At 46.0% G+C, this 22,679-nt stretch overlaps 4 protein-coding genes across 10 annotated transcripts; 2 read left to right on the top strand and 2 right to left on the bottom strand.

Annotated features, from left to right (window-relative positions):
• Positions 1-4,390: 4,390 nt before the first annotated feature.
• LOC127779359 (peroxidase 30-like) lies at positions 4,391-5,350 on the top strand. The gene is made up of 4 exons (XM_052306091.1): positions 4,391-4,538; positions 4,612-4,778; positions 4,860-5,025; positions 5,340-5,350. Exons 1-4 carry the CDS (start codon positions 4,391-4,393, stop codon positions 5,348-5,350), a joined length of 492 nt encoding a protein of 163 aa, XP_052162051.1.
• On the top strand, positions 5,303-14,102 carry LOC127779197 (uncharacterized). Of its 7 annotated transcripts, none has more exons than XR_008018632.1 (12): positions 5,303-5,987; positions 6,269-6,403; positions 6,488-6,624; positions 7,505-7,780; positions 7,858-7,988; positions 8,756-8,870; positions 8,941-9,030; positions 9,117-9,188; positions 9,524-9,601; positions 9,704-9,780; positions 9,897-9,945; positions 13,483-14,102. XR_008018632.1 is itself a non-coding variant. In XM_052305924.1 (11 exons), the coding sequence occupies exons 1-10, from the start codon at positions 5,378-5,380 to the stop codon at positions 9,731-9,733; spliced, it is 1,638 nt and encodes a 545-aa protein (XP_052161884.1). In that variant the 5' UTR covers positions 5,303-5,377; the 3' UTR covers positions 9,734-9,780; positions 9,892-10,127. The 7 variants fall into 7 exon arrangements, 3 of the variants coding, with proteins under 3 accessions (XP_052161884.1, XP_052161883.1, XP_052161882.1); XR_008018630.1 differs by having other exon boundaries at positions 9,892-9,945; XR_008018633.1 differs by lacking the exon at positions 13,483-14,102 and adding an exon at positions 10,369-10,776.
• On the bottom strand, positions 10,918-13,776 carry LOC127779198 (uncharacterized). The gene is made up of 3 exons (XM_052305925.1): positions 13,645-13,776; positions 12,163-13,046; positions 10,918-12,087 (listed from the first exon to the last, which is right to left on the bottom strand). The coding sequence occupies exons 2-3, from the start codon at positions 13,005-13,007 to the stop codon at positions 11,445-11,447; spliced, it is 1,488 nt and encodes a 495-aa protein (XP_052161885.1). The 5' UTR covers positions 13,008-13,046; positions 13,645-13,776; the 3' UTR covers positions 10,918-11,444.
• Positions 14,103-19,418: 5,316 nt separating the features above from the next.
• LOC127779199 (cyclin-P4-1-like) lies at positions 19,419-20,772 on the bottom strand. The gene has a single exon (XM_052305926.1). It carries the CDS (start codon positions 20,610-20,612, stop codon positions 19,863-19,865), a length of 750 nt encoding a protein of 249 aa, XP_052161886.1. The 5' UTR covers positions 20,613-20,772; the 3' UTR covers positions 19,419-19,862.
• Between the last annotated feature and the right edge of the window lie 1,907 nt (positions 20,773-22,679).

The raw sequence follows: 22,679 nt of genomic DNA, 5'->3' as shown, positions 1-22,679 counted from the left end.
GCACCGCAACTTCCATTAGTGTTCGAGAGATAATTCTGCTCGCACACTGGATCTCGCACCAATACATAGCAATCTCTCGCACCGCAACTTCCATTGGTGTTCGAGAGATAATTCTGCTCGCTCACTGGTTCTCGCACCAGTACGTAGCAATCTCTCGCACTGCAATTTCCATTGGTGTTCGAGAGATAATTCTGCTCACTCACTGGTTCTCGCACTAGTACGCAGCAATCTCTCGCACCGCAACGTCCATTGGTGTTCGAGAGATAATTCCGCTCGCTCACTGGTTCTCGCATCAGTACGCAGCAATCTCTCACACCGCAACTTCCATTGGTGTTCGAGAGATAATTCTGCTCGCTCACTGGTTCTCGCACCAGTACGTAGCAATCTCTCGCACCTTAACTTCAGATGGTCAAGGTACGACTACAGCAGTGTAGCGGTCCTCGTACCACGACTCCATGTGATCGAGGGACACCTACTCACCGGTTCTCAACCAGTTGATCGTAGTGATCTCTTGTACATTTGCTTCAAGTGGTCGAGTTACGACTACTGTCTGGTTCTCGACCAGCGATATAGCGTTTCTCCGGCTACTTCCACTTTCAGTGGTCGAGTTACGACTACTGCCTGGTTCTCGACCAGCGATGTAGCGTTTCTCCCACTATTTCCACTTTAAGTGGTCGAGTTACGACTACTGCCTGGTTCTCGACCAGCGGTGTAGCGTTTCTCCCACTATTTCCACTTCTAGTGGTCGAGTTACGACTACTGTCTGGTTCTCGACCAGCGGTGTAGCGTTTCTCCCACTATTTCCACTTCTAGTGGTCGAGTTACGACTACTGCCTCGTTCTCGACCAGCGATGTAGCGTTTCTCCCACTATTTCCACTTCTAGTGGTCGAGTTACGACTACTACCTGGTCCTCGACCAGCGATGTAGCGTTTCTCCCACTATTTCCACTTCTAGTGGTCGAGTTACGACCAGCGATGTAGCGTTTCTCCCACTATTTCCACTTTAAGTGGTCGAGTTACGACTACCGCCTGGTTCTCGACCAGCGGTGTAGCGTTTCTCCCACTATTTCCACTTCTAGTGGTCGAGTTACGACTACTGTCTGGTTCTCGACCAGCGGTGTAGCGTTTCTCCCACTATTTCCACTTCTAGTGGTCGAGTTACGACTACTGTCTGGTTCTCGACCAGCGGTGTAGCGTTTCTCCCACTATTTCCACTTCTAGTGGTCGAGTTACGACTACTGCCTCGTTCTCGACCAGCGATGTAGCGTTTCTCCCACTATTTCCACTTCTAGTGGTCGAGTTACGACTACTGCCTCGTTCTCGACCAGCGATGTAGCGTTTCTCCCACTATTTCCACTTCTAGTGGTCGAGTTACGACTACTACCTGGTCCTCGACCAGCGATGTAGCGTTTCTCCCACTATTTCCACTTCTAGTGGTCGAGTTACGACTACTGCCTGGTCCTCGACCAGCGATGTAGTGTTTCTTCCACTACTTCCACTTTAAGTGGTCGAGTTACGACTACTGCCTGGTCCTCGACCAGCGATGTAGCGATTCTCCCATTACCTCTACTTCAACAAAGTTGGTAGCAGGTACACAATATCGCCAAGTGTTTTACCCAGAGATCCCTTACCACGACGACACCTAGCGTTGAAACCTATCCTACTGTCCCTTTACGTCGTCTTGACAAGGCCTCCGAGGAACCTAAGGGATCTTCGGCTGGGGACGCCCAGAGCCGATAAGGCCTTGTCGGATCCTGTAGAGACGAAAGACCATGTAAGATCTGGTCGTGTAAGAGTTCTCGCCGTGTGTATTAACCAAGCCGTGTAATCGGAAATTGAGTTTTCCAACTTCATGGCTCGGGGCTAGGATCAGTGCTTATTCAACCAAGGCAGGTCAAGGGTCCAAGAGCCTTATCCTCCGAGAACGATTCTCCGACGACAAGGCTGGGGGCTAGGGAGAGTGTATGACTCTACAAACTGACTGATCAAAGTCGGTAAGAGAGAAGACGCTCATACACAAAACATTGGTTGGTAAATTTAATTCATTTTCAATTTACCATACATATTATAACATGTCACCCTTTGAGCATTCGCTCGGGGGCTATTTCTATCTAATATTCTTTTCTGAGTATTGATTTCAGGAAAATTCTATTCTACATTATCGAAGATCGCATGTCTCTATGGTTCTACACCAAGATCGACTAAGGCGAGTACGACAAATGTCAACAAAGTTCCGTCGCAGACTCTACGCCTTCTCGATCGCTCGAGAACGGTTGCTAGATCTCGACAAGGAATACGGAATGAAGAGATGGTGTACCCGCCGAGATAAAATTTCTTGACTTCAATAAAAATTCTCGATTACAGCAAGACGAGAGACTTAGTCGTACGCTCTGTACTTTCTCGGTCGACATCAGAGATTGACTTAGACAAACTCTTTCGGTGCCCGCACGAGGCTGATAAAGGAAGTCTAACGTTATCTCTAAACTCACCGAGTACGGTCACGTGAGCTCGATAACAGTTCCTCCAAAGTCTGCGGTTGAGAATATGAACTCGTTCATTTGCATCAAAGTCGGGGGCTACTGTCAGGGTTATGGATACCACATACCTTATAGTAATTGACTAAATCTCGGCAGGATCCACCACATACCATGTCTTATACGAAAGCTGACCTCGAGGGAGTTCCGGATAAGGAAAGACAACCAGAGTTCTACATGGAAACGACAAGGACTACTCGGATTGTATCCATATTGGTTTCCCTAGTTCTACTTGGACAAGGGGACACCTATGGGTATAAATACAAGGCCCCCTAGGAGGAGAGGGGGGAACCACCATGGAAGACACCCATGACAATCAACATACACCCACCAGAAGCCACAACATACAAGCCAACATACGCCAAGACACGCCGCCGGATATCGACATCAGAGATACGCCTGGATCGACCATATCCGGTACCTTCAGAGGCCGGGTCATAGGGATCTAGCACTGTCTCTGATCTCGCCTGGCTCGAGCTCGAGGAGGAAGGCTACCTTGTTGTCGACTACGAGTCAGACCTTCAGACTAACATGTCGACAACAGTTAGATAGGCTACCCCACATATTGTACTGGTGTGATTATGGTGAATAAAAGCAACTCCGGCTCCGGCCAACAGGATGTAGGGTTATTACCTGACAGCTCAGGGGCCCGAACCTGTATAAAAATCCCTGTCTCCATCTCTTTTACCTCAGTCTCGCATATATCCTAGCACCAACGATCCCCATACTGTCCAAATACCGTAGTCGAGACATCAAACGTCAACAATTTCTAATTAATAGATACAATTGCCTGCAATGGACTCTAACTATGTATGACAAAAGCGTTGAAATCATGATTCGAGACCAGTTCTACTTGTATCAGCCAACTATATCCGATTCAAACTCAACCGATACAACCTCCTAGCCGATGCACACTTTGTTTCCGGAAAGATTACATCCGCTCCAAATCTGCCTCGGTGTTATCTTTAACTTTGAGCATATCTTACCAAATTTTGTTATTAACACAACCTCAAATAATTAATTTTCCCCGTTGCAACCCACGAGTACTTTGCTAGTTTTTTTAAAAGAAACAAAATTAAAAATAAACGAAAAAAAGAAAGAAAAACCACTTAGAACTGCATAATGGGCCGTGCTACGATGAGGAGCCCATTGGGTTTTATGTAAAAGCGAATTGCAGCAGAGCTAGGGTTTTATGTAGGAAATAGTATACTTGTACTCCCTCAATTATGGTCTGAGTATGATTCATGACCTCTAACCATAAAACCGGGTATATTGACTCATCCAACTATCAAAACCCATGCAAACTATATCCCTGGGTGGTTTTAGAAGCGGTTTTGGTTGATGTGGTACCCACATGGCGGTGTTGACCCGATCTTCGTCCCGCGTGTTGTCGACGTGTCGCTTATGTGGCATTAGAGTAAAAAAATTGTGGGACCGACATATCATTCACACAAAAAGAAAATAATAGGACCACGGATTATGTGGGCCCCACATGTCATCATCACCTCTCCACCCTCTCTCTCTCATCTTTTCCACTCCTCTCACCTTCCAACACTAGAGGCGGGGTGGCAGCGACGTCGACGGCGCACGGGGGAGGAGCCCGCCGGCCGTCCACGCGCGGGGGAGGAGCCAGCCGGCCGTCCGTGCGCAAGGGGAGGAGCTCGCGGGCGTCTGCGTGCGGGGGAGGAGCTTGTCGACCGTCCGCCTGCCGTCCGCGCGCCGGGGAGGAGCTTGCCGGCGTTCGCGCGCGGGTGTGGACTCGCCTGCCGTCTGCGCGCCGGGGGAGAAGATCGCCGGCGTCCGCACGCGGGGGTGGAACTCGCCGGCCGTCCGCGCGCCTGGGGAGGAGCTCGCCGATGGTGACGGTGGGGACGAGGTGGTGGGGAGCAGCGACGGTCGGAAGCGGCGGCGGTGGCGGTGGGGAGCGGCGGAGGCGGTCGGGAGTGGCAGCGGCTGTGGAGGTGGGGAGCAGCGCGGCGCCGTTGAGACAGTTTGCTGCGTCATGTCCTGGGAGCTGGAGCTCCTGCTGTTTTTGCTGGCCCTACGGGTGAGCGGTGACTCGGTGAGATCGTCGCAGGTTCGGCGACGGCAGCGGCGTGGCCCGGGCTGCAGGTGGGGTTCTACCATGCCAAGTTCCCTGTCGCGGAGGACGTCGTGCTGGGCGAGATGAGGATGATCCTCGAGGAGGATCCCACGCTCGCGCCGTCTCTGCACCGGATGTATTACCACGACTGCTTCGTCCAGGTAATTAACAATTTTAATTGCCCAGGCTCAAGCTACTTCCTGCTCGTCCATGGCGATCGATCATCTGAGTGTTGGTTGCAGGGGTGTGACGTATCGATCATGCTGAGGTCGAGGAGCGGGAAGGGGGAGAGGGACGCGACGCCCAACCGGAGCATGCGAGGCTACGACGCCATCAATCGGATCAAGGCGAGGCTGGAGAGCATCTGCCCGCTCACCGCCGTCGCCACCGCTCCCCACTGCCGTCCCAGTCGCTGCTCCGACCAAGAGAAAGGCCGAGGGGAGAGAGATAAGGGAGAGAGAGAGGGGAGGAAGAAGGAAAAGGAGTCCCACAATAATCTTTTTTTTTTTGAATGGCATATGGTCCCACATATATTTTTAATTCTAATGCCACGTAAGCGCCACATAGAATAAAGACTTAGTCAACACCGCCGTGTGGGCGCCACGTCAGCTAAAACCACCTCCAAAATTATCTAGAAATATTGTTTGCACCGGTTTTAATAATTGGAGGAGTCGATATATCTGGTTTTGTAGTTGGAGGTTATAAATCATACTCGTACTCAGGGGATAGTTGAGGGAGTCAAAGTATACATTTTCCTTTTATGCAAAGCGAATTGTTGGGCCTCCGTCTCTTCTGCCTCGTCCTCCGTCCCCTGCCCGTCCTCTTGGGCAAGCCGACAAATCCGCCGCCGCCTCGCCCCGTTGAGCCGTCCCGCATCCTCCTTCAGGCCCTCTCCCGCGCGCCCTTACTAGCCAAGTTGCCAAGGCCGCTCGTGGTGCTGCCCCACGCTGATCGAATGTCTTCTCCAAGTCGAAGCTCTGTGCCCCTCCCTCTTCCAGAGCCCAGCAGCAGATCAGAAACGAGTGCAGGGGGGACCTCTCCTCGTATCGGATCCGTGAGGAGCGAAGGAGATGCTGCTCCTCATAGATCTGAGGAGAAATCTGAAAAACAGAGACCGGGAAGAAGAAAGAGGAAGCGAGGAAAAGGGGGCCCGAGACGCCCGACTATCGCGCTTCTTGCGGAAGAAGCGAAGCAGAGGCTCCTGAGGGTTGTCACGCCGACTTCGCCCGGAACAACTGTCTCACCTTTTGCTCCTGCACCCCGTCGTCCTCAATACCCGCCATTCCCAGAGGATGGCAATGTTGAGGATGTGCGCAAGTGGAACGACGAGTGCCACGAGGTCAGTAAGATCATCAAGAAAATTGAGAAAGGTTAGTTTGCTTCTGAATTTCTGAATTTTCTTTTTCCAGTTTCGCTATTTATTTATCAATCGTCTAAGATTTTGCAAATCCCCAATTTGGGTTCGGTATTTAGGGTTTGGTAGGTGGCCGATGGGGATCGAGCACATGTCTATATTCATATGTCAGTTGATCCAACTTTGGTACTCCAATTTATGAGTATTAGCTGAATACCCGCGTGTTGCAACAGAAATTTAAAAATAAAATCTTATAATGCACATTTTAGAAGCCCTAAATAATTTGTTTTCTTTCAGAACGTGATAAAGATATCCCTATCAAGACTGAGCCCAAGGACCCATACACCACCGAGGCCATACAGAGCTCAAGAGAGAAGGTGGTGGTTTTGCATGCGGCACACGCCATTGTCAGCATTTCGCACATCATGGATGGTATGATTTAGTGACAAAATAATAGCAAGATTCATCCAATCTATTCCTCTTTAGATGATTACAGCATCATACCTGTGTTTGCAGATGGGCAGAGGCGACCACAATGTACTGGCATTATTATTAAACAATGGTCTGATGACACTGGGCATCATCATGCTACCATAGTGACCTATTCTAGGATCGTATGCGAAGCGGGTAGAAAACGTGATCCCTTACCCAAGGTACAAAACTTTCCTTTCACTATAGTGCTTGCATGCTCTATGTAGCTTTTCATTCTGTTCTTCTTATGATGAGTAGCCCCTCCCCATGTATGGGGTAGCTTGGTTTAGCTACCTAGAGCATGCTGCATTTTAGGCGAAAAATTTTCCTTGAATGGTGCATATTCATTGTGCAAGTGTGTGTTTCAATGATGGCTTAACATCCAATTATATTAATGTTTCACTATTGTTTGTAGTAGCCCTAGATGTTTCTTTTTACCTTCATGCTTTAGTAGTATTTCAGTACACTTGCCCTACCTGTTCATTTCTGAATTTTTCTTCCTAGCCCCATTGTTTTGCTTATGGCTATGCTTATTTGTATGGCTTATTAGCAACCCAAAAGTAATTTGTAGGTAATTTTTTTACATACATGTCGTTAGCGATTTGAAAGTAAATGTTGTAAAATAAACTATGATGAAAAAACTTTAAAATCATCTCCGAAATTAAGTTCTAAAAATTCAAAATTTGGATTAAAAGCATGAGCATAAATGAAACGATAGGGCCATATCCTCACAGAGGTTGTGCTGTCCTTTTGATTCTGCCTGCAACTGCTTGCAGATTCTCTTTTTCCTTTTACATTAAGCGAATATTTGTACCTCAGTTTTCATCCTATAGTGCTCTTAAACTTGTTCCATGCCCTTGTTGTGATATTTCAACAGTATCAGGTCTTGTTGCCTTTGCCACATTACAACATCATCAGCTCAGCTTGACCATAGCTAGGGTTTGTCCATTCTGGAGTCCTTGTTTTTGTGGTGCTTTTATGACCAGCTGTTATTTAATCTTGAACGTTGCATGCGGCTTTGCTATTTAACTATATCTGATCAACACCCATCTTAATTTTCAGCTATCTGTTTGCTTACCGAACAAGAAGACTGTCTTGGATGCGGAGCTTATCTACTTCAATGATCATTATGACATTGCCCTATTACATATCAATCTAGAAGTTACCATGGAGCTCCCATCTTTTGGACGTGGCCCAGAGTATGGTCAAGAAGTTTTTGTGTTGGCTAGGGATGGAGAGGCATCCTTGAGGGCTAGGCGAGGAGATATCCAATGGTTAGAAGAATCAGATATTTTAGGGCGTGACCACTACATGTTTCTGAGCTGTGACATCCCTGAGGTAATAATTTTCTTTCTTTGTATTTTATTATTGTTGCTTAATTGCTTATTTAATTCTGTAGTATTTCTTTGATGCAGGGTGGGAATGGAGGAATGGTGATTGACAATGATGGTGTAGTTAGAGGGATGGCAATCTATTGTAGCCCCTATCCTGCTGTTACTTCAATTTCTACTATTGTAAAATGCATTGACATGTTTATGCAGTTCAAGTAAGTTGGCTTTTTCAGTCATCCAATCTATGATCCTCACATTAGAACTTAATTGATCTCTATCTACTGAAATAAATGGCATTATGCTTAGTGAATCCCAGAATTGAATGTGTGTACTGGCTGGTGGCTTTGCTGCCATCCCTTGCATGCTAGTGTGGATAAGTTTCAGTATTAGATGTATAAACCTGGTATGAAATGCTAACTATGCATTGGCATGTTTATGCAGTTCAAGTTGGCTTTTTTCAGTCATCCAATCTATGATTGGCTTTTTTCAGTCATCCAATCTATGATCCTCACATTAGAACTTAATTGATCTCTATATACTGAAATAAATGGCGTTATGCTTAGTGAATCCCACAATTGAATGTGTGTACTGGCTGGTGGCTTTGCTGCCATCCCTTGCATGCTAGTGTGGATAAGTTTCAGTATTAGATGTATAAACCTGGTATGAAATGCTAACTTCTGGTAAACGTCGAGTTCAGTGTAAGATTAAGTACTTAAGATTTAAGTTCTCTTGGGGCTGATGTTTCTTGTAATCAAATCTAACATGTGGAACGATTATGTACTAGAACTAAATCGTATTCTTACGCCATCTCTTGGAATGCTGCTAGAATTTTAGGATAACCTAATGTATCTACCTAATGTATCTAGTCAATGTGCCATTTAGGATAATAAAATGGTATTATAAGGGTGGTTCTACCATTGTCCTGGCATGAAAATGTTTGCAGTTCAATTTTTTTTGCTGTCAACTTGTCAACTTTTCTCAGTCAGGTTGCTCGCCCCCTTTTTGGTATTGGTGTCAGAACAATAGTGCTGTTGGATGTGCAGCTTCAGGAGGATATCAGTGACTTTGGCATCAAGGGTGGTTTCCTTGTAGATAGGGTAATTAAGGCTGTTCAGTCTCTGTATGCATTGTGGATGCTATTGTAATTTATTTTTTTTTTGTCTTTAGGTGTATAATCCTGTCGCGGAGGATCTTGGGATAAAGCGTGGTAATGTAATTACTTCAATAAATGGGAAGGGTGCTCTAACGTTACCTGAGGTGAAGAGAAACATCAGTCTTCATTTTATAGGTAATTTCAATCTTGATGCAAATGCCGTTGCTAAATGTTAAAACTTTATGTGCAGCTGGAAGATTATCTTCTATCACTTGGCTGGAACTATTTGGAGGACAAACTAAATTGCATTAAAGATATCAAGGTATGCTTAGGAGGTGGATTAGTGTATAGTACAACCCTTTTGGGATTCATTACTGTATTGTGGATTAGAGGTATTGTGGATTAGAGTATTGTGGATGGATTAGAGGTATTGTGGATTAGAGTATAGGACAATCCCATTCATTACTGTATTGTGGATTAGAGGTATTGTGGATTAGAGTATAGGACAATCCCAAAATGTCGTGTGGATTAGAGTATAGGACAACGCTTTTGGGATTCATTACTGTCTTTAAACACTAAAATACTTATAAGTCAAAGTTTGGTATTAGTAATTGAAAATAAGGAAGAAAAATACTAACGCTTATTCTTTTTTATCAGCTTAGAGTTTGTGATCTCAAGAGTGGTGTGGAAATAGATGTCACACTGCCTGTTAGATTCTATGATAAATCTGAGGGGGTAAGTCCTTAACCTAATGCTGTGGTTTTGAGAATACTATATTTCACTTCCACAAAAAGGGACATTTTTTCTAAAATAGTATTCTTTTTTTTGGCACACAAGAAATTACGTTTCTGTCATGATGAAGACTGATAGGATAGGATGGGCTCAGATGACACCTCGTAGTGTCATGGCTTCTGGTAACTTTTTCTCCCACTCTTATTTCCAGGTTTTTCTCCCCTTTAGTTTAATTGCAATAGTTATTCATATTGCATCGATCAATAATGATTTTTCTCATCATTTAATTGCAGAGCAGTCTGGATGTTTTGTTTGTGTTCTGTCATGCTGCTGATACTAGTTGCAAGGTAGGTGGTGGAGATTGTTGTAGATTTGTCCTTTGGTCTATCCATCAAGCGATATAATTTGGTTACACAGTAGCTTTAATGTAAAATGGGGTTCTGAATTCTTTTTTTTTTCTAAATATTTTTAGCAGACCAGTATTTTTATCCTTGGTTCCTGAGTGCGAATGACGGCAGAGTTAGTCGTTTATTTTCTCGTTTAATTTTACCACAAGTGCAGCTCACCCTTCAAATAATTCATTTGATCTGAATTTAATTCTATCCCGAATATCGCACCACTTAAATTTTACACCAATTCAAATTCCATCTATTTTATTTTTCTCCATCTTTTTCTTTATCTCCTTGTATATTTTTCCCTCTCGCTTTCTTATTTCTTTCTTTTTCCATCTTTTCTATCATTCTTCCATCTTTTCCCTCTGTTTCCGTCAGGTCGAGCCGTGCTTGAGCCAATCCCACGCACGAGACGGCCGACGGATGAATGCTGTCACAATATCTCCTTGGTCCTTCCACACGAGACTCAACATCGGAGACAAAAGGATCGCATATTCAACCTCTTCCAATCCCTCCAATCCGCACCCACCTTTGCCAACTCAATCACCGTCACGGGAGGAAAAATCCCTGGAACCCTTATCCGGCGCCACTCACTGAGCTTCGAAATTCGTGGCACACATCGCCAATAATCCCAAATTAAAGGTAAAAATGGATTCTCCATGCCAAATACGAAGTATTCCCTTTCCACTCTGTCCCCATCCAATTCGCCGCCGGAATGCCACCGCCGCTGCTCTGTTCGGCCGTTGCCGGCTGCACGGCGTGCCACCGCTCCAGGCCACGTTAGCTTCAGCAGCCACCGCCTTTCGCAAACGGAGGCGGAGGCGACTCCGTTAGTTTTATGCTATTTTGGTAATAAAACATGGTGTTTTCTAATTTACTCTTTTCTTTGGTAAATATACGATTTTCTTTTCAAACGCAAGCTGCTACCAAATGCTTGCAGCCATACATTTTCAAACTTGACCTTGAACATATAGGCCTGTATAGCACAATTTGTTATCTGCAAGGTTTTATAACATTGGAATATCATGTAAATGTCTGGTTCATACCTCAAGAGCTCCCAATATACAGCTCCAAACTCTGGTTCAAAAGTTACAGAAGCTTTCCAAGGGAAAGAGAGTTAAACTTCAAACTAGAGATTTTCAAATGGCATGACAAATACTTACACGTCAGGAACTTTTGAATTCTAAAACTCTGAAATCTTCATAACAGGTAAAACAACTCCTGGTTTTCGACCCAAAAAAAAAAAGAACGAAAAAAAAAAATAGGTACTACAACTACAAGTGACCAATCTTCAGTCTCTCCATATGTTTGCGGCTGCACAAGGGTTACGGGTAATGCCCAATACAATTTTGAATTCCATAACAGAAGCAGACATTCTCAGAGTCTTGATTAAGTAATCATTAAAAAAAATTAAAACAATTTTTAAATATGAAACCAGATGATGACAAATTGGTCTACTCTCTGATGGTGAGACGCAGTAGCTCTCTGAACTCGACCCTCCTGGTCTCAACATGCAGCGTCCTCTTCTTGTTTGGCCAGTACGTCACCCATATCCTCCCCTTCATCTCCCACTCCACCGTCTTGCCCGCCGCCGCGGCGGGCATCCTCCAGCAAACGCTCTCGCCGTACTCGTCGCCGGCGAAGATCACGCCGCCGCCCCTGGTGAACGGCCTGCCCGGGTTGGTGTACCGGTTCCTGAACCATGACCGCGGCTGGAGCAGCTCCCGCTTGTGCGGCTCGCTGGAGAACACCTCCCTGCCCTCCGCGCCGCCGTGCAGGAACCAGTTCAGCGCCGCCGTGTTGCCGTGAACCGAGTGCTCGAACTTCCATGGCCGGAGTGTCCTCGTCACCGTCTCGTGTGCCGACACGGTGATGCCGATGGTCGCCGGTGCTGCGCTGAGCGACGCGTCGAGACCCATCTCTGTGTCGACCTCCTGGGCGGGGTTGTCCGTCGACCGGCTCACCGTCAGGGAAAGGATGTCCGTCTGCACCAGCGGCGTCAGCTGCAGAGATATCCGCGACGGGAAGTGCTTCTCGTCGGAGCCGTAGCCCTGCTTCGCCATCAGCGTCTCCGACACCAGCTGGATCAGGTCGCACCTGCAAAACCACCAGTTCTTGGGTGAACATTGTTGGTGTCCAAGAATCAATTGGCGAAATGGATTAGAGATGAACCTTATGTTGTCGACGTTGACGGTGACGTCGATCCAGTTCTCCCTGAAGGTGACTCTGTAGATGAACTGGATCACGGCCTCCAGATGCTGGTAGTTCAGCGAGAACTGCAGCTTCTCATCTTTCGTCTGATGAGCCGGGTGCTCCATGATCATGGCGACCACTGGGCAGTACAGCTCCACCTTCCACAGCCTGCTCGCCGAGACAGCGTAGGAGAAGACCGTGAAAGGCGACACCGGCGTGCCACCTGACCGGCGAGTCTCCATGATCCAGTTGGTGATGGCGAGGTTCAGCGACCGCATCCACTGCTCCTCCATGTCTGACCCCATGGCAAGCATCAGCTTCTTCGCAGCACCCCACATGTCGCCGCGTATCAGCTGCGCACTGATCGTGCCGATGAGGTCTCGTCGGAGGGTGGACGGAGCTTCGTAGATGCAGACCATGAGTGCAAGAGTGAGTGCTGCCAGGTTGAAGATTTTGCCTGAATCTTCAGATACCTGAAGATTTGGCAGCCTGAAGGGTGACATCTTGTTGGAGTAAGGGCCATACCCGAGGACCCCGCAGATGATATCGTGCAAGAAATGGACAGCAACATCTGAGCCATTAACAGATTTCAGTCTGGAATAATGGGAGCTCCAGAGTGAGACCGGATCATGGTGTTCAGCACAGATGGAGTAAGACAGATTGAAGGATTGGGTTTCAGAGTGCCAGCTGATGATGAGGTTCAGAGACTGGTTTGTGGATGGAGAGTTGCAGATTTGAAGGGAGTAGGATTCTCCCCTCCAGTGCTTAGGGTTGGGGAGGCTTCTGGTCCAGTGCCAGATGTCAGGAGCAACGGCAGAAGCCATGGCTGAAGAAGAGCTCCAGCTCTATGAACTCCATCATTGCTGTCCAAGAAATTAAATACAGATACAAAAAGTGAATTAGAACACAAAAGATCGCACAAGTCAATTTTTTACCAATAAGAAAGCAAGTTGAGGACAACTATAACTCTAGTTTGCCAAGATTGCAAAGTATTTTTCAGATAATGTGTAGATTCAGTGCTCTCAAAACCAGTACATCTTTCAGTAGAGGGAAGCTTGCTTGCTAATGGTACACACCCTATAAATACTGTGAGCTCTTGTCCCACGGTTTGGAAAAGTAGCTCTTTTAGGAAAGATATGCATTGGGGGAATATTTTGGACTTGGATAGGACATGTTCACATAGGATTCACATTTTGATGCTTATTAAAAGGGTGGCAATATTTTACCTTACCTTTTCACAGTAGCCAACTTGCAAGAAAACAAACATGATTATGATAAGTATTTTTCTGCTTATTACAGGCAGTATTTCCAGCTCCAAAGTGAAACTTCTCTCTATGACAGTATAACTGATGCAGCAAATAATGTTTGTGGAATTGAGCCCAACAAAATAATGCTCTCCTACTCAGAAGATTGAAAAAGGATGACTTTGGAGCATCTAAAGGTAGGAGGTAATTCTTATACCTTTACCATGTGGGAATAGAACCAGATCCTTCAATACATGCTTATCCATTTCCATATCAGTTATCCCTCCATTTAAGCTTTTTGCTGAGCTGATGATTCTGCTGAGTTCATCAGGACAAAACGGTATCCCTACAACTCAAAATTGTTGGGTAGCTCGCCAAACATAGAACTCTCACAATTCAGATTGAGATGGCAATATGTCAATTCAGTGGATACTAGTACTTTGCATTCAGTAAGTGCAGCTAACAAAAGTTATTTGCTACTTGCTAGATAGTATTATAAAGCATGTAAATGTAAACATCATTGACCTCACTAGTTGCCATTTCAGAAGAAAACTATTCTAATTCAATGAGCAATTTTAAGTTGTTCCAGCTTGTCCCAGTAATCAAAAGAAGCACTCTCACACAACACAGGACCAATATGTAGCTATTGGCATATTGACCTAACTAAATTCCAATTCGTAGAGTCGCTTCATGGCAAACTGCAATGCTTATCTGCCTATGACAAAAGGCATAATATCCACACCTTTCTTTTCGTTTTAGTATAAAGGCAATCCTACTCCACTGTAAGAATACATTTGAAGGAACACATGCCCAAAGTATCAGTCAGAAACTCGGAGCATTCAACTGAACTGAAATTCAGCTATGGTTTCATAAAGTTCAGTAATAATTTATTGGTTGATGAAATTTGGGAACTAGTGATTACATGAAAGCATGAAAGTTGACATTAAATCCTCAACAGTTCAACAGAATTTTTTTTGTAAACGGTCACTCCTACTTAGATGGTGAACATGTGAATCCTACCTTTACAGTTCACACTTGGACTGTTCGACACACCTACCCATCTAATACAAAAATGATGAATGTGCACTGTGCTGGTATATCAACTGAGTTAACAAACAAATATAAGCATAAACCAAACCACATTGCTCAGGTATGCAATAAGTAATCATAACTCAACAGAAAGATTAATAGAACAAAATTGCTTCATACTCCAGAAAACAAACTGAACACGCGCAGTTCTGGAGTTAACTATATTTGGTGGCTAGTTCCTTTACAGTGCAGCATATCAACAGCAATGAGACATCCTAAGTAAATGTAACAGCATTTAATTTGTATCAGATAGCACATTCATTGCCTCCAAAACTTGATAATAAAAATTTGTATCAGAAAGCACATTCATTGCCTCCAAAACTTGATAATAAAGGTTGTTTACTGGACCAGATTCAGATTTTAGCCTTCTAAGATCAAGTCACTTCTTGGCGACCTGTAAAACCTATCTGCCTATGACAAACTGTATAAGATACACCATGTTCTTTTCATTTTTAGAATAGGGGCAGTCCTATTCCATTGTAAGATCTACATTTTTAGTATAGGCCTATAGGGCCAGTCCTGTTCCATTGTAAGATCTACATTTTTAGTATATAAGGGCAATATGCCCAAAATATAAGTCTGAAACTCAGAGCATTCAACTCAAGAATTTTAACTACGGGTTCATCAAGTTCAGTAACAATTTATTGGTTGACGAAATCAGGGCTAGTGATTGCATCAAAATTCACAATAAGACAACAATAGTCCAACAGATAAATTTATGAAAACTGTCAAGACTACTTCGATGGTGAACATGTGAATCCAAGCATCACAGTTCACAATTTGATGGTCAGGCCAGGCACACCTACCTGTCTATTATGATAAGAAAACAGATGCACTATGTCTATACCAGTATATCAACTGGGTTAACCTATAGTGACAAGCTTACAACCACAAAGCACATAGATATGCAATAAGTAATAATAATAACTCGACAAAAACAATGACAGAACAATATTGCTTCATACTCCACCAACTAACCACAATTTTGGAAGGTAATTATGCTTTTTGACTAGTACCTAATATATAGAGCATATAAACAGCAAGTTGACATACTTACTTCAGATACCTGAGTAAATGTAAGCCACAGTTAATTTGTATAAGAAAGCACAATCACCGCTTCAAGAACTTGATGGTAAAAGATGTTCACTGAAGCAGATTCAGATTCTAGCCTTCTAGACCGAATCACTTCTGGGTAAATTGCAAGGATTATCAACCTATGACAACTGTATGATTGTCATATCTACATTTGAAGAACACGGTCCCAAGTTATGAGCCAGACTCAGAGCATTCAACTCAACAGAATTTCAGCTCTTGCTTCACAAAGTTCAGTAATTTATTGGTCTACCAAATTTGGGTACTTGTGCTACATGAATGTTAACAGCAAGTACCCAATTGTCCAACATACCAATTTATGAAAACTGTCACTCCAACATAGATGGTGAACTCTGAACATGTGAATCCCAGTTTCATAGTTCACAGTTCAACACACGTCTACCGGTATATCCAGTATATATATTTCTTTTTCTGAATGAACCAGCACAAGAATGTGCCTATTTCATTGATAGAGAATAATTTGATTGCAACCCCTATGGGAGCAGGAATAGCTATACACAGTAACATTATATCAGCTGAGTATTAATATATATTTACAACCATAAACTGCATATCTCAGCTCAGCAATAAGTAACTCGATGAGAAAGAAAGAAGAAGAGTAAATGGAACAGGCTTGATTCATATATAGTTGACATCCCACAAAACAAACTAATTAACCACAAAGCATTTCTGAATCTGATTATGCTTGCCGACTAGTACCTTACACATAGAGTAGTTCAACAGCGACGACACATACTTACATCAGACATCCAAACCTTGATTAATTTGGCATAACTAGAGCACTCACTCACTCATCACCTTGATAACTAAATGCTACTCCCTCTGTTTCATAATGTAAGACTTTGTAGCATTGTCCACGTACACATAGATGTTAATGAATCTAATCACATACATATGTCTAGATTCATTAATATCAAAATGAATGTGGGCAATGCTAGAAAGTCTTACATTGTGAAACGGAGGAAGTAAAAAAAAGCTGTTCACCCATCTAGGATCTCCCCTACGATTACGATTTGCGGCCAATGAACTCATCACATCCGGAACCTGGCAACTCCCATGGGGATAGACCACCCGTACATCTGGACATAGTTGCGAACGACTTCCGCGGTTGCACAGCACATGACGAGCAGAGGCAAGACGTACCTAGGGATGACCGTCGGGTCGTCGCGGTAGAGGATGGTGTGGACCAGCGCGCCGAGGCACAGGGCCACCGCGACGGCGGCCGCCACGAAGTTGTTCCTGAACAGCCTGTACCTGGCGGCGGCGTAGGCGTCGGCGCCAGGGCTCGCTTCGGCTCCGCCGCCGCCACCCGACGCGCCGGCAACTGTGCATCCACCTCCGCACCCGCATCCTCCGCCCTTGTCGTCTTCTTCTTCTCCATCGGGAATCGGCCCAGGCGGCCTACCTAGCTAGGGCTAGGGTTTATCGGTCTCGCCGATGGCGGGTTGAGTAGGGATCACTTCCTTGGCGCAACGCTGCGGGGATGTGGCGGCGCCGCCGCCGACGACGACGACGAGGAGATTCGGGGAAGGGCGCCGCCGCCGCGGCGAAACCAAAGCGTGTGCCTCGTGAACTCGGGATTGGGGTCGAAGGGTTTTAGAAAGCGGAACGGATGACAGGTGGGACCCACTAGTTTTGGGCGGTGAGTCGTTCACGAATCGAATCACGAGCATTCGCCTGTCGCGAACGTCTCCGATCCGACCGATGTTGTATTGCGGTGGCAAACCGCCAAAAATTGGAAGAGGCTCATCTGACCGTAAAGTCAGATGGACATCGTTACTATCGTGTGGGCCTATGAAGATGGGCACCACCTGTCAGCGACCCAGGTCAGGTCTCTCTGACTGTACGTTAGATGAGCTCCGTCCACGGAATTAGCATACCGGTTACCTAATCCATTTTAGAAAAATCAAACTCGGTATTTTTTTTAACTAATCTATAACTAATATAAATATTCGTATTTTTCCGGTCGTCACATCTAATTTTTGTCCGTACACAATCCAATTTAGTTAGCAATAGGGATAGAAAAAATTGCAAAAACAAAATATCGACGGCCGCCGACGTCACCACCGCCGACCACCGCTGCCGAAGGGAGAAGAGAGGCGACGGCTCCCAGCGGTGGCGGCGACCGCGGGCGGATCCGGCAGCGGCGGCTCTACCCGTGGACGCTGCAGACGTCGTTGTCGCCGTCGACGCTGCCGTAGGGACGGCCGTCGCCGAGGGAGCGCGGACCCCGACGATGCCGCCGCCGCTCCCCGCCGTCGCCCGCGCCGTGCTGGTGAGACGGGAGGGAGAGGGGAGAGGGAGCGGTCCGACGTCGCCGCCGCACCCCGCCGTCGCCCGCACCGTGCCGGTGAGACGGGAGGGAGAGGGGAAGAGGGAGCGGCGCTGCCGGAGGGGAGGGGAGAGGAAGCGGCATCGGTGGGGAGAGGCGGAGGGGGAGAGGCGGTGTCGGGGGTGGGGGAGGCGGCTGGCTCGGCTGGGGAGAGGGGGCCACCAGAGGGGAGCGGGAAAGGCGGCGTCGGGGGCGGGGGAGGCGGCCGGCTCGGCTGTGGGGGAGGGGGCGCAGGAGGGGAGGGGAGGGGAGGGGAAGCGGCGCCAGAAGGAGAAGGGGAGGGGGAGAGGGAGAGGCGGCGTTGGGGACGTCTCGGCTGGGTGGAGGGGGAGGGTTAGGGTTAGGGTTAGGGTTTTTAACAATTTGGAATTGATCTGAGCCGTTCATCAAAACGAACGGCTCAGATCGATCGAGCGTTGGGCCACACGCGGGCCGGCAGATCAGCAAGCGAGATAAAGAGTATAGGGACATAAATTAGACTTTTGTCGTTTGCGGGCTGAAGAAGAAAGTGGGCTGAAAAAGGCCCATAGAGATAAAAGGATTTTTATTTCGATTTTTATTTAAATAAATGCTAAAATGATGTTTGTATTATCAAAATTAGCAATTAAGCTACGAAAATTCCAAGAAAATTTCAATGAGTGTAATTAATAATATAGAAAATTTAATAAACATTAAATCCAACCATAACATTTTATTTCTCACACTTACTTTAATTAGAAATTAATTTAATTATATAACTAACTACTTAAAAAATATCCAAATATTTCCAACCAGGACATTTTATTTCTCGCACTTACTTTACGTATAAATTAATTTAGTTATATACCTACCTACTTAAAAAATACCCAAATATTTCAGAAAAATACCCAAATACAGCATACAGTAGGTTACATATACTTGCATCTGCTTATGTTAATTCAATCTATCATTTGCAGCCAAATGTTTCCTCGGCTATGTGACCTGCAAATTAAACTCAACTCATCTTTCTCACCAGGTAAGATTGCCTACACATTACGTACCAACAAAGCTTTTATATATAACATGCTTTACAAAACGTGAACTCTTTCAGTAGAGAATTATGTGTGCCCTTCTTACGTACGTACGATGCTATTTTGCTGAAAATCTGCTCAATGTTGGCTGAACACTTCATGAGCTAGAACCATGATGATGCCAATGCAGTCATTGTCCCTGAGTCCCTCATCCTGAAAAGGTCGCACTCCTCAAACAAATATTGCTAGATAGGAGTAGGCTCCTTGGATGTGTGACAACCCCTATCCTGAGCCATTGATTTAACATATGAACTTAGGGGTAAGATTAATCAAACAACTGTCGCTTTTTAAAGATGTTTGCAAACAACATATGTGCATATTTATAATCAAACCATCACATATATATCTGCATGGTTCAGCACTCTTTGCTGAAGACAACTTCTCTCAGGAGACGGAACGGGCAAGTTCACACATCAATCAAACAATCACAATTCACAAAAGCCACAGCAACAGAGGCTTCCATTACAGAATCCACAATCCAGATGGATACGAACTCCATACACCAGAATAGCAGAAAGTTACTTTTATTATTATTTATATTTATATAGTTGGTTATAGGATTAGATTGGAAATCTATTACTGATTGATCGATATAATCTGACAGTTAAACTCTGACAAAGCTAACAGTTGCTCAATATATATAATTATAATTATAAACATCCTATGGCTAAAACTCTGTAAAACTACTCCGGCCAACGGCGGCGAGCTCTAGCCGATCCAAATCCAACGCCGGCCAGCCTTCCGTCGTCTTCTCCACCCCGATGACCTGCAAACAACTCAAAACACAAGAAGCAGCAAAAGAAAATACAATCTGTAGTAAAATATTTGAAGCTGAATTCAGAAATGGTGAACCTAATTGGCGACGACGGCTGGGAGCGGCGGCAGGAAAGCCCCGACGATGCTGTGGCGGCGGCGGCGGCGGCGCTCGTCCTCCCCTTCTTCTCCCCCCACTGCTTCCGCCGCCGTCCTCTTCCTGCTGCGGCTCACGCTCCGATGCAGCGCCTGCTCCATGGCGCCGCAGAACCACCCGAACCTGTCGCTGCGGACGAACAGGCGGTAGTCCACGGCGCGCAGGAAGCGCCTCTCGAGCCCGGCCATCTCCCCCGCGCGGATCGCCGCATCGGAGCTCGTCTCGAACACGGAGGTCCACCTCGTCGGGAGCATGTCGCTGGTGTTCCCGAACTTGGCGCCCACGAAGACCGCGGCGGCGACGAGGCGGTGCGCCGTGGACGGGTCGACGCGGATCCCGGCCTCCACCGCGGCGGCGCTCCCCAAGAACCGGGTGAGGTAGATCCCGGCGAGGACGTAGCACGTGGCCTGGAGCTGGATGTCGTGGCGGACGCTCTCCAGCCGAACGAAGGCGTGGATCCGCTCCAGGAACTCGCCGATCGCGACGGTGGGCGTCGCGCCGCCGCGGAAGGCGCGGACGAGGTCGGACTCGGCGGGCCGTGTGGCGGCGGAGGCGGCGGCGTGGCGGGCGGCGTCGGCCTCCACGATCGCGGCGAGGAGGGAGAGGGATCGAGGGATCCCCCGCTCGTCGTCGCGCAGGACGGGGTGGTCGCCGTCGTCCGAGACCTCCACGGTGGTGGCGGCGGCGGCCATGGCAGAGGGAGAGGAAATCGCGAATCACGAGGGGGATTAGGGTTTCGGGAAAATCGCAAGAGGGGGATTAGGGTTTCGCGGGAGAGATCAGAGGGGATTAGGAGAGGTGCGTACGTATACGGGTATCTTTGATACGTATTATACACAGCGGATGGGCCACTCCGCGTTGCGTACGCCGTACGCGTATTCTTTTTTTTTTTCCTTTTTTGCCCTTCTCTTTTTCTTTTTCAGGAAGCTTTGGGCCTAACTAGCGATCTGGGCTTGCCTGCAAAAAATGAGGGCTTTTTTTTCCTGGATAATAAAGAACTCACTCTTAAAAGACAGGATTTTCCACAATATAAAAACTTAATGAGTCTTAATAAATAAGTACCAAAATATATACAGATTCGTGAATTTTAATATTTTTCAACTTCAGGGATATCTTTTGCATGAAAATCCCAAAATATGCATTCTAATTTTTCAAAACCTGTTCGAGTCACAATTTTTTTTGTTCTCATATTTCTCTCATCCCATTACACATCTCTTCTCCTTGACTCGTAGATGTTATTTCTTCGCAACCAAGCACTACTGAGAAACACAAAGTGTAATCACGGCATAACAGCCTGATGATAATAGAAACAAAAAATGTGCACTTTGCCTGTAGCTTATTTTTCTTCCCAAACATAAAAACATATGAAATTGATTGGACAGCAATATCCATTGCGTCACTGCGTGACACTGGTAATATACATATAACTTACACCACCAAACGATCATTATCGCATAATCGTAGATTCTGGCATCACCTATATTACACATTGTGAACATCAAAGGCAGGAAAAACATCTCATCTCGATGCCTTTGTTCACACTTCCCAGGTTGAACATGTTCTGGAGTTGAATCCTGCATTGTGGTTCTTTGCCATTTGGATCATCAGTCAATGTGAGAAGAGAGCCCTAATGAGCCCGTAGCCCGCAAAACCAAGGCCGAAGAGAAGGAAACCGTAGTCCACCCAACGTCGCCACGGACTCATCGAGGAACCCACAATGCTTAGATGGAAGATCGTAGGCAGCATGAAGGAGAGCAGCGCACAAACGACTCGGACGATGAAGAATCGGATTCGCCTATGCGTGTTGATGCAGCGGAGGAGAATGAGGCGGTAGTGGATCAGATGGAAGTGGAAAACGAGGAATACATTGCGCTTGTAGTGGAAGGAGAAGATACAACACTGTGGGACAACGAAACTAACATACCCGATGATTGGACGACCATATCAATGAGTCGTATGAAGGTAAACGATGGTTTAGATGCCCACTGGTGTTATGATAGTAAGCAGGTGAAAATTGGACAGATGTTTCATGACAAAGGTCACTTACAAGATGCGGTGAAGAGGTGGGCATTTGACCAGAAGCGTGAGTTCAGGGTGAAGGTTTCAAATAGGACGACGTATGACGTGAAGTGCATACAGGGTGGATGTCCTTGAAGAGTGCATGGTTACAAGCCACAACATGACACTTTATGGGTAGCTTCGAGGGTTGAGCAACATACGTGTTTGTTGGAGAATACCCATCTGGTGCACAGAAACATGACAGCAGCATTTGTGGCACAAATGGTATATTCAAAGGTGGTTAGAAAAACATCTTTGTCCCCTTTCACCATAATACATGACGTGGAGAAAGAGTACGGATATGAGATATCGTACGATAAGGCTTGGAGGGCAAAACAGAAAGCATTGGAGATGAGGTTTGGAACTTATGAGGATTCTTATCACAATCTTCCCCCACTATTGGAGGTGATGCAGGCAAGAAACCCGGGCACACACATGGCTATTCTCGATGAGGTGAATGAATATGGGGAGAATGTTCTTCGTCGGGCTTTCTGGTCATTTGGGTGCATGATAGAGGCCTTTAGAAATTGCATTCCTTTGCTCTGTGTTGATGGCACTTTCATGATAGGCAAGTACATAGGAACAATTCTAACTGCGATCGGAGTCGACGCGGATAGCCATGTCGTTCCTGTTGCTTTTGCATTTGTTGAAAGCGAGAACACATCAAGCTGGCTATGGTTTTTGCGGCACATTAAAATGTG

Source organism: Oryza glaberrima, chromosome 7 (assembly GCF_000147395.1).
Source record: "Oryza glaberrima chromosome 7, OglaRS2, whole genome shotgun sequence".
NCBI lineage: Eukaryota > Viridiplantae > Streptophyta > Magnoliopsida > Poales > Poaceae > Oryza > Oryza glaberrima.
The sequence above is the reverse complement of the archived record's forward strand: the minus strand, read 5'-3'. Positions and strand labels throughout refer to the sequence as shown.

Excerpts from the sequence above, each read along its gene's own strand:
- LOC127779359 (XM_052306091.1), top strand. The coding sequence starts at position 4,391 with ATGGTGACGGTGGGGACGAGGTGGTGGGGAGCAGCGACGGTCGGAAGC. Across the intron at positions 4,539-4,611 it reads GAGACAGTTTGCTGCGTCAT|GTTCGGCGACGGCAGCGGCG; the intron begins GTCCTGGGAGCT and ends AGATCGTCGCAG. Across the intron at positions 4,779-4,859 it reads ACCACGACTGCTTCGTCCAG|GGGTGTGACGTATCGATCAT; the intron begins GTAATTAACAAT and ends TGTTGGTTGCAG.
- LOC127779197 (XM_052305923.1), top strand. The coding sequence starts at position 5,378 with ATGCAAAGCGAATTGTTGGGCCTCCGTCTCTTCTGCCTCGTCCTCCGT. Across the intron at positions 7,989-8,755 it reads GACATGTTTATGCAGTTCAA|TCAGGTTGCTCGCCCCCTTT; the intron begins GTAAGTTGGCTT and ends AACTTTTCTCAG. Across the intron at positions 8,871-8,940 it reads GTGGTTTCCTTGTAGATAGG|GTGTATAATCCTGTCGCGGA; the intron begins GTAATTAAGGCT and ends TTTTGTCTTTAG.
- LOC127779199 (XM_052305926.1), bottom strand. The coding sequence starts at position 20,612 with ATGGCCGCCGCCGCCACCACCGTGGAGGTCTCGGACGACGGCGACCAC.
- LOC127779198 (XM_052305925.1), bottom strand. The coding sequence starts at position 13,007 with ATGGCTTCTGCCGTTGCTCCTGACATCTGGCACTGGACCAGAAGCCTC. Across the intron at positions 12,088-12,162 it reads GTCAACGTCGACAACATAAG|GTGCGACCTGATCCAGCTGG; the intron begins GTTCATCTCTAA and ends GTGGTTTTGCAG.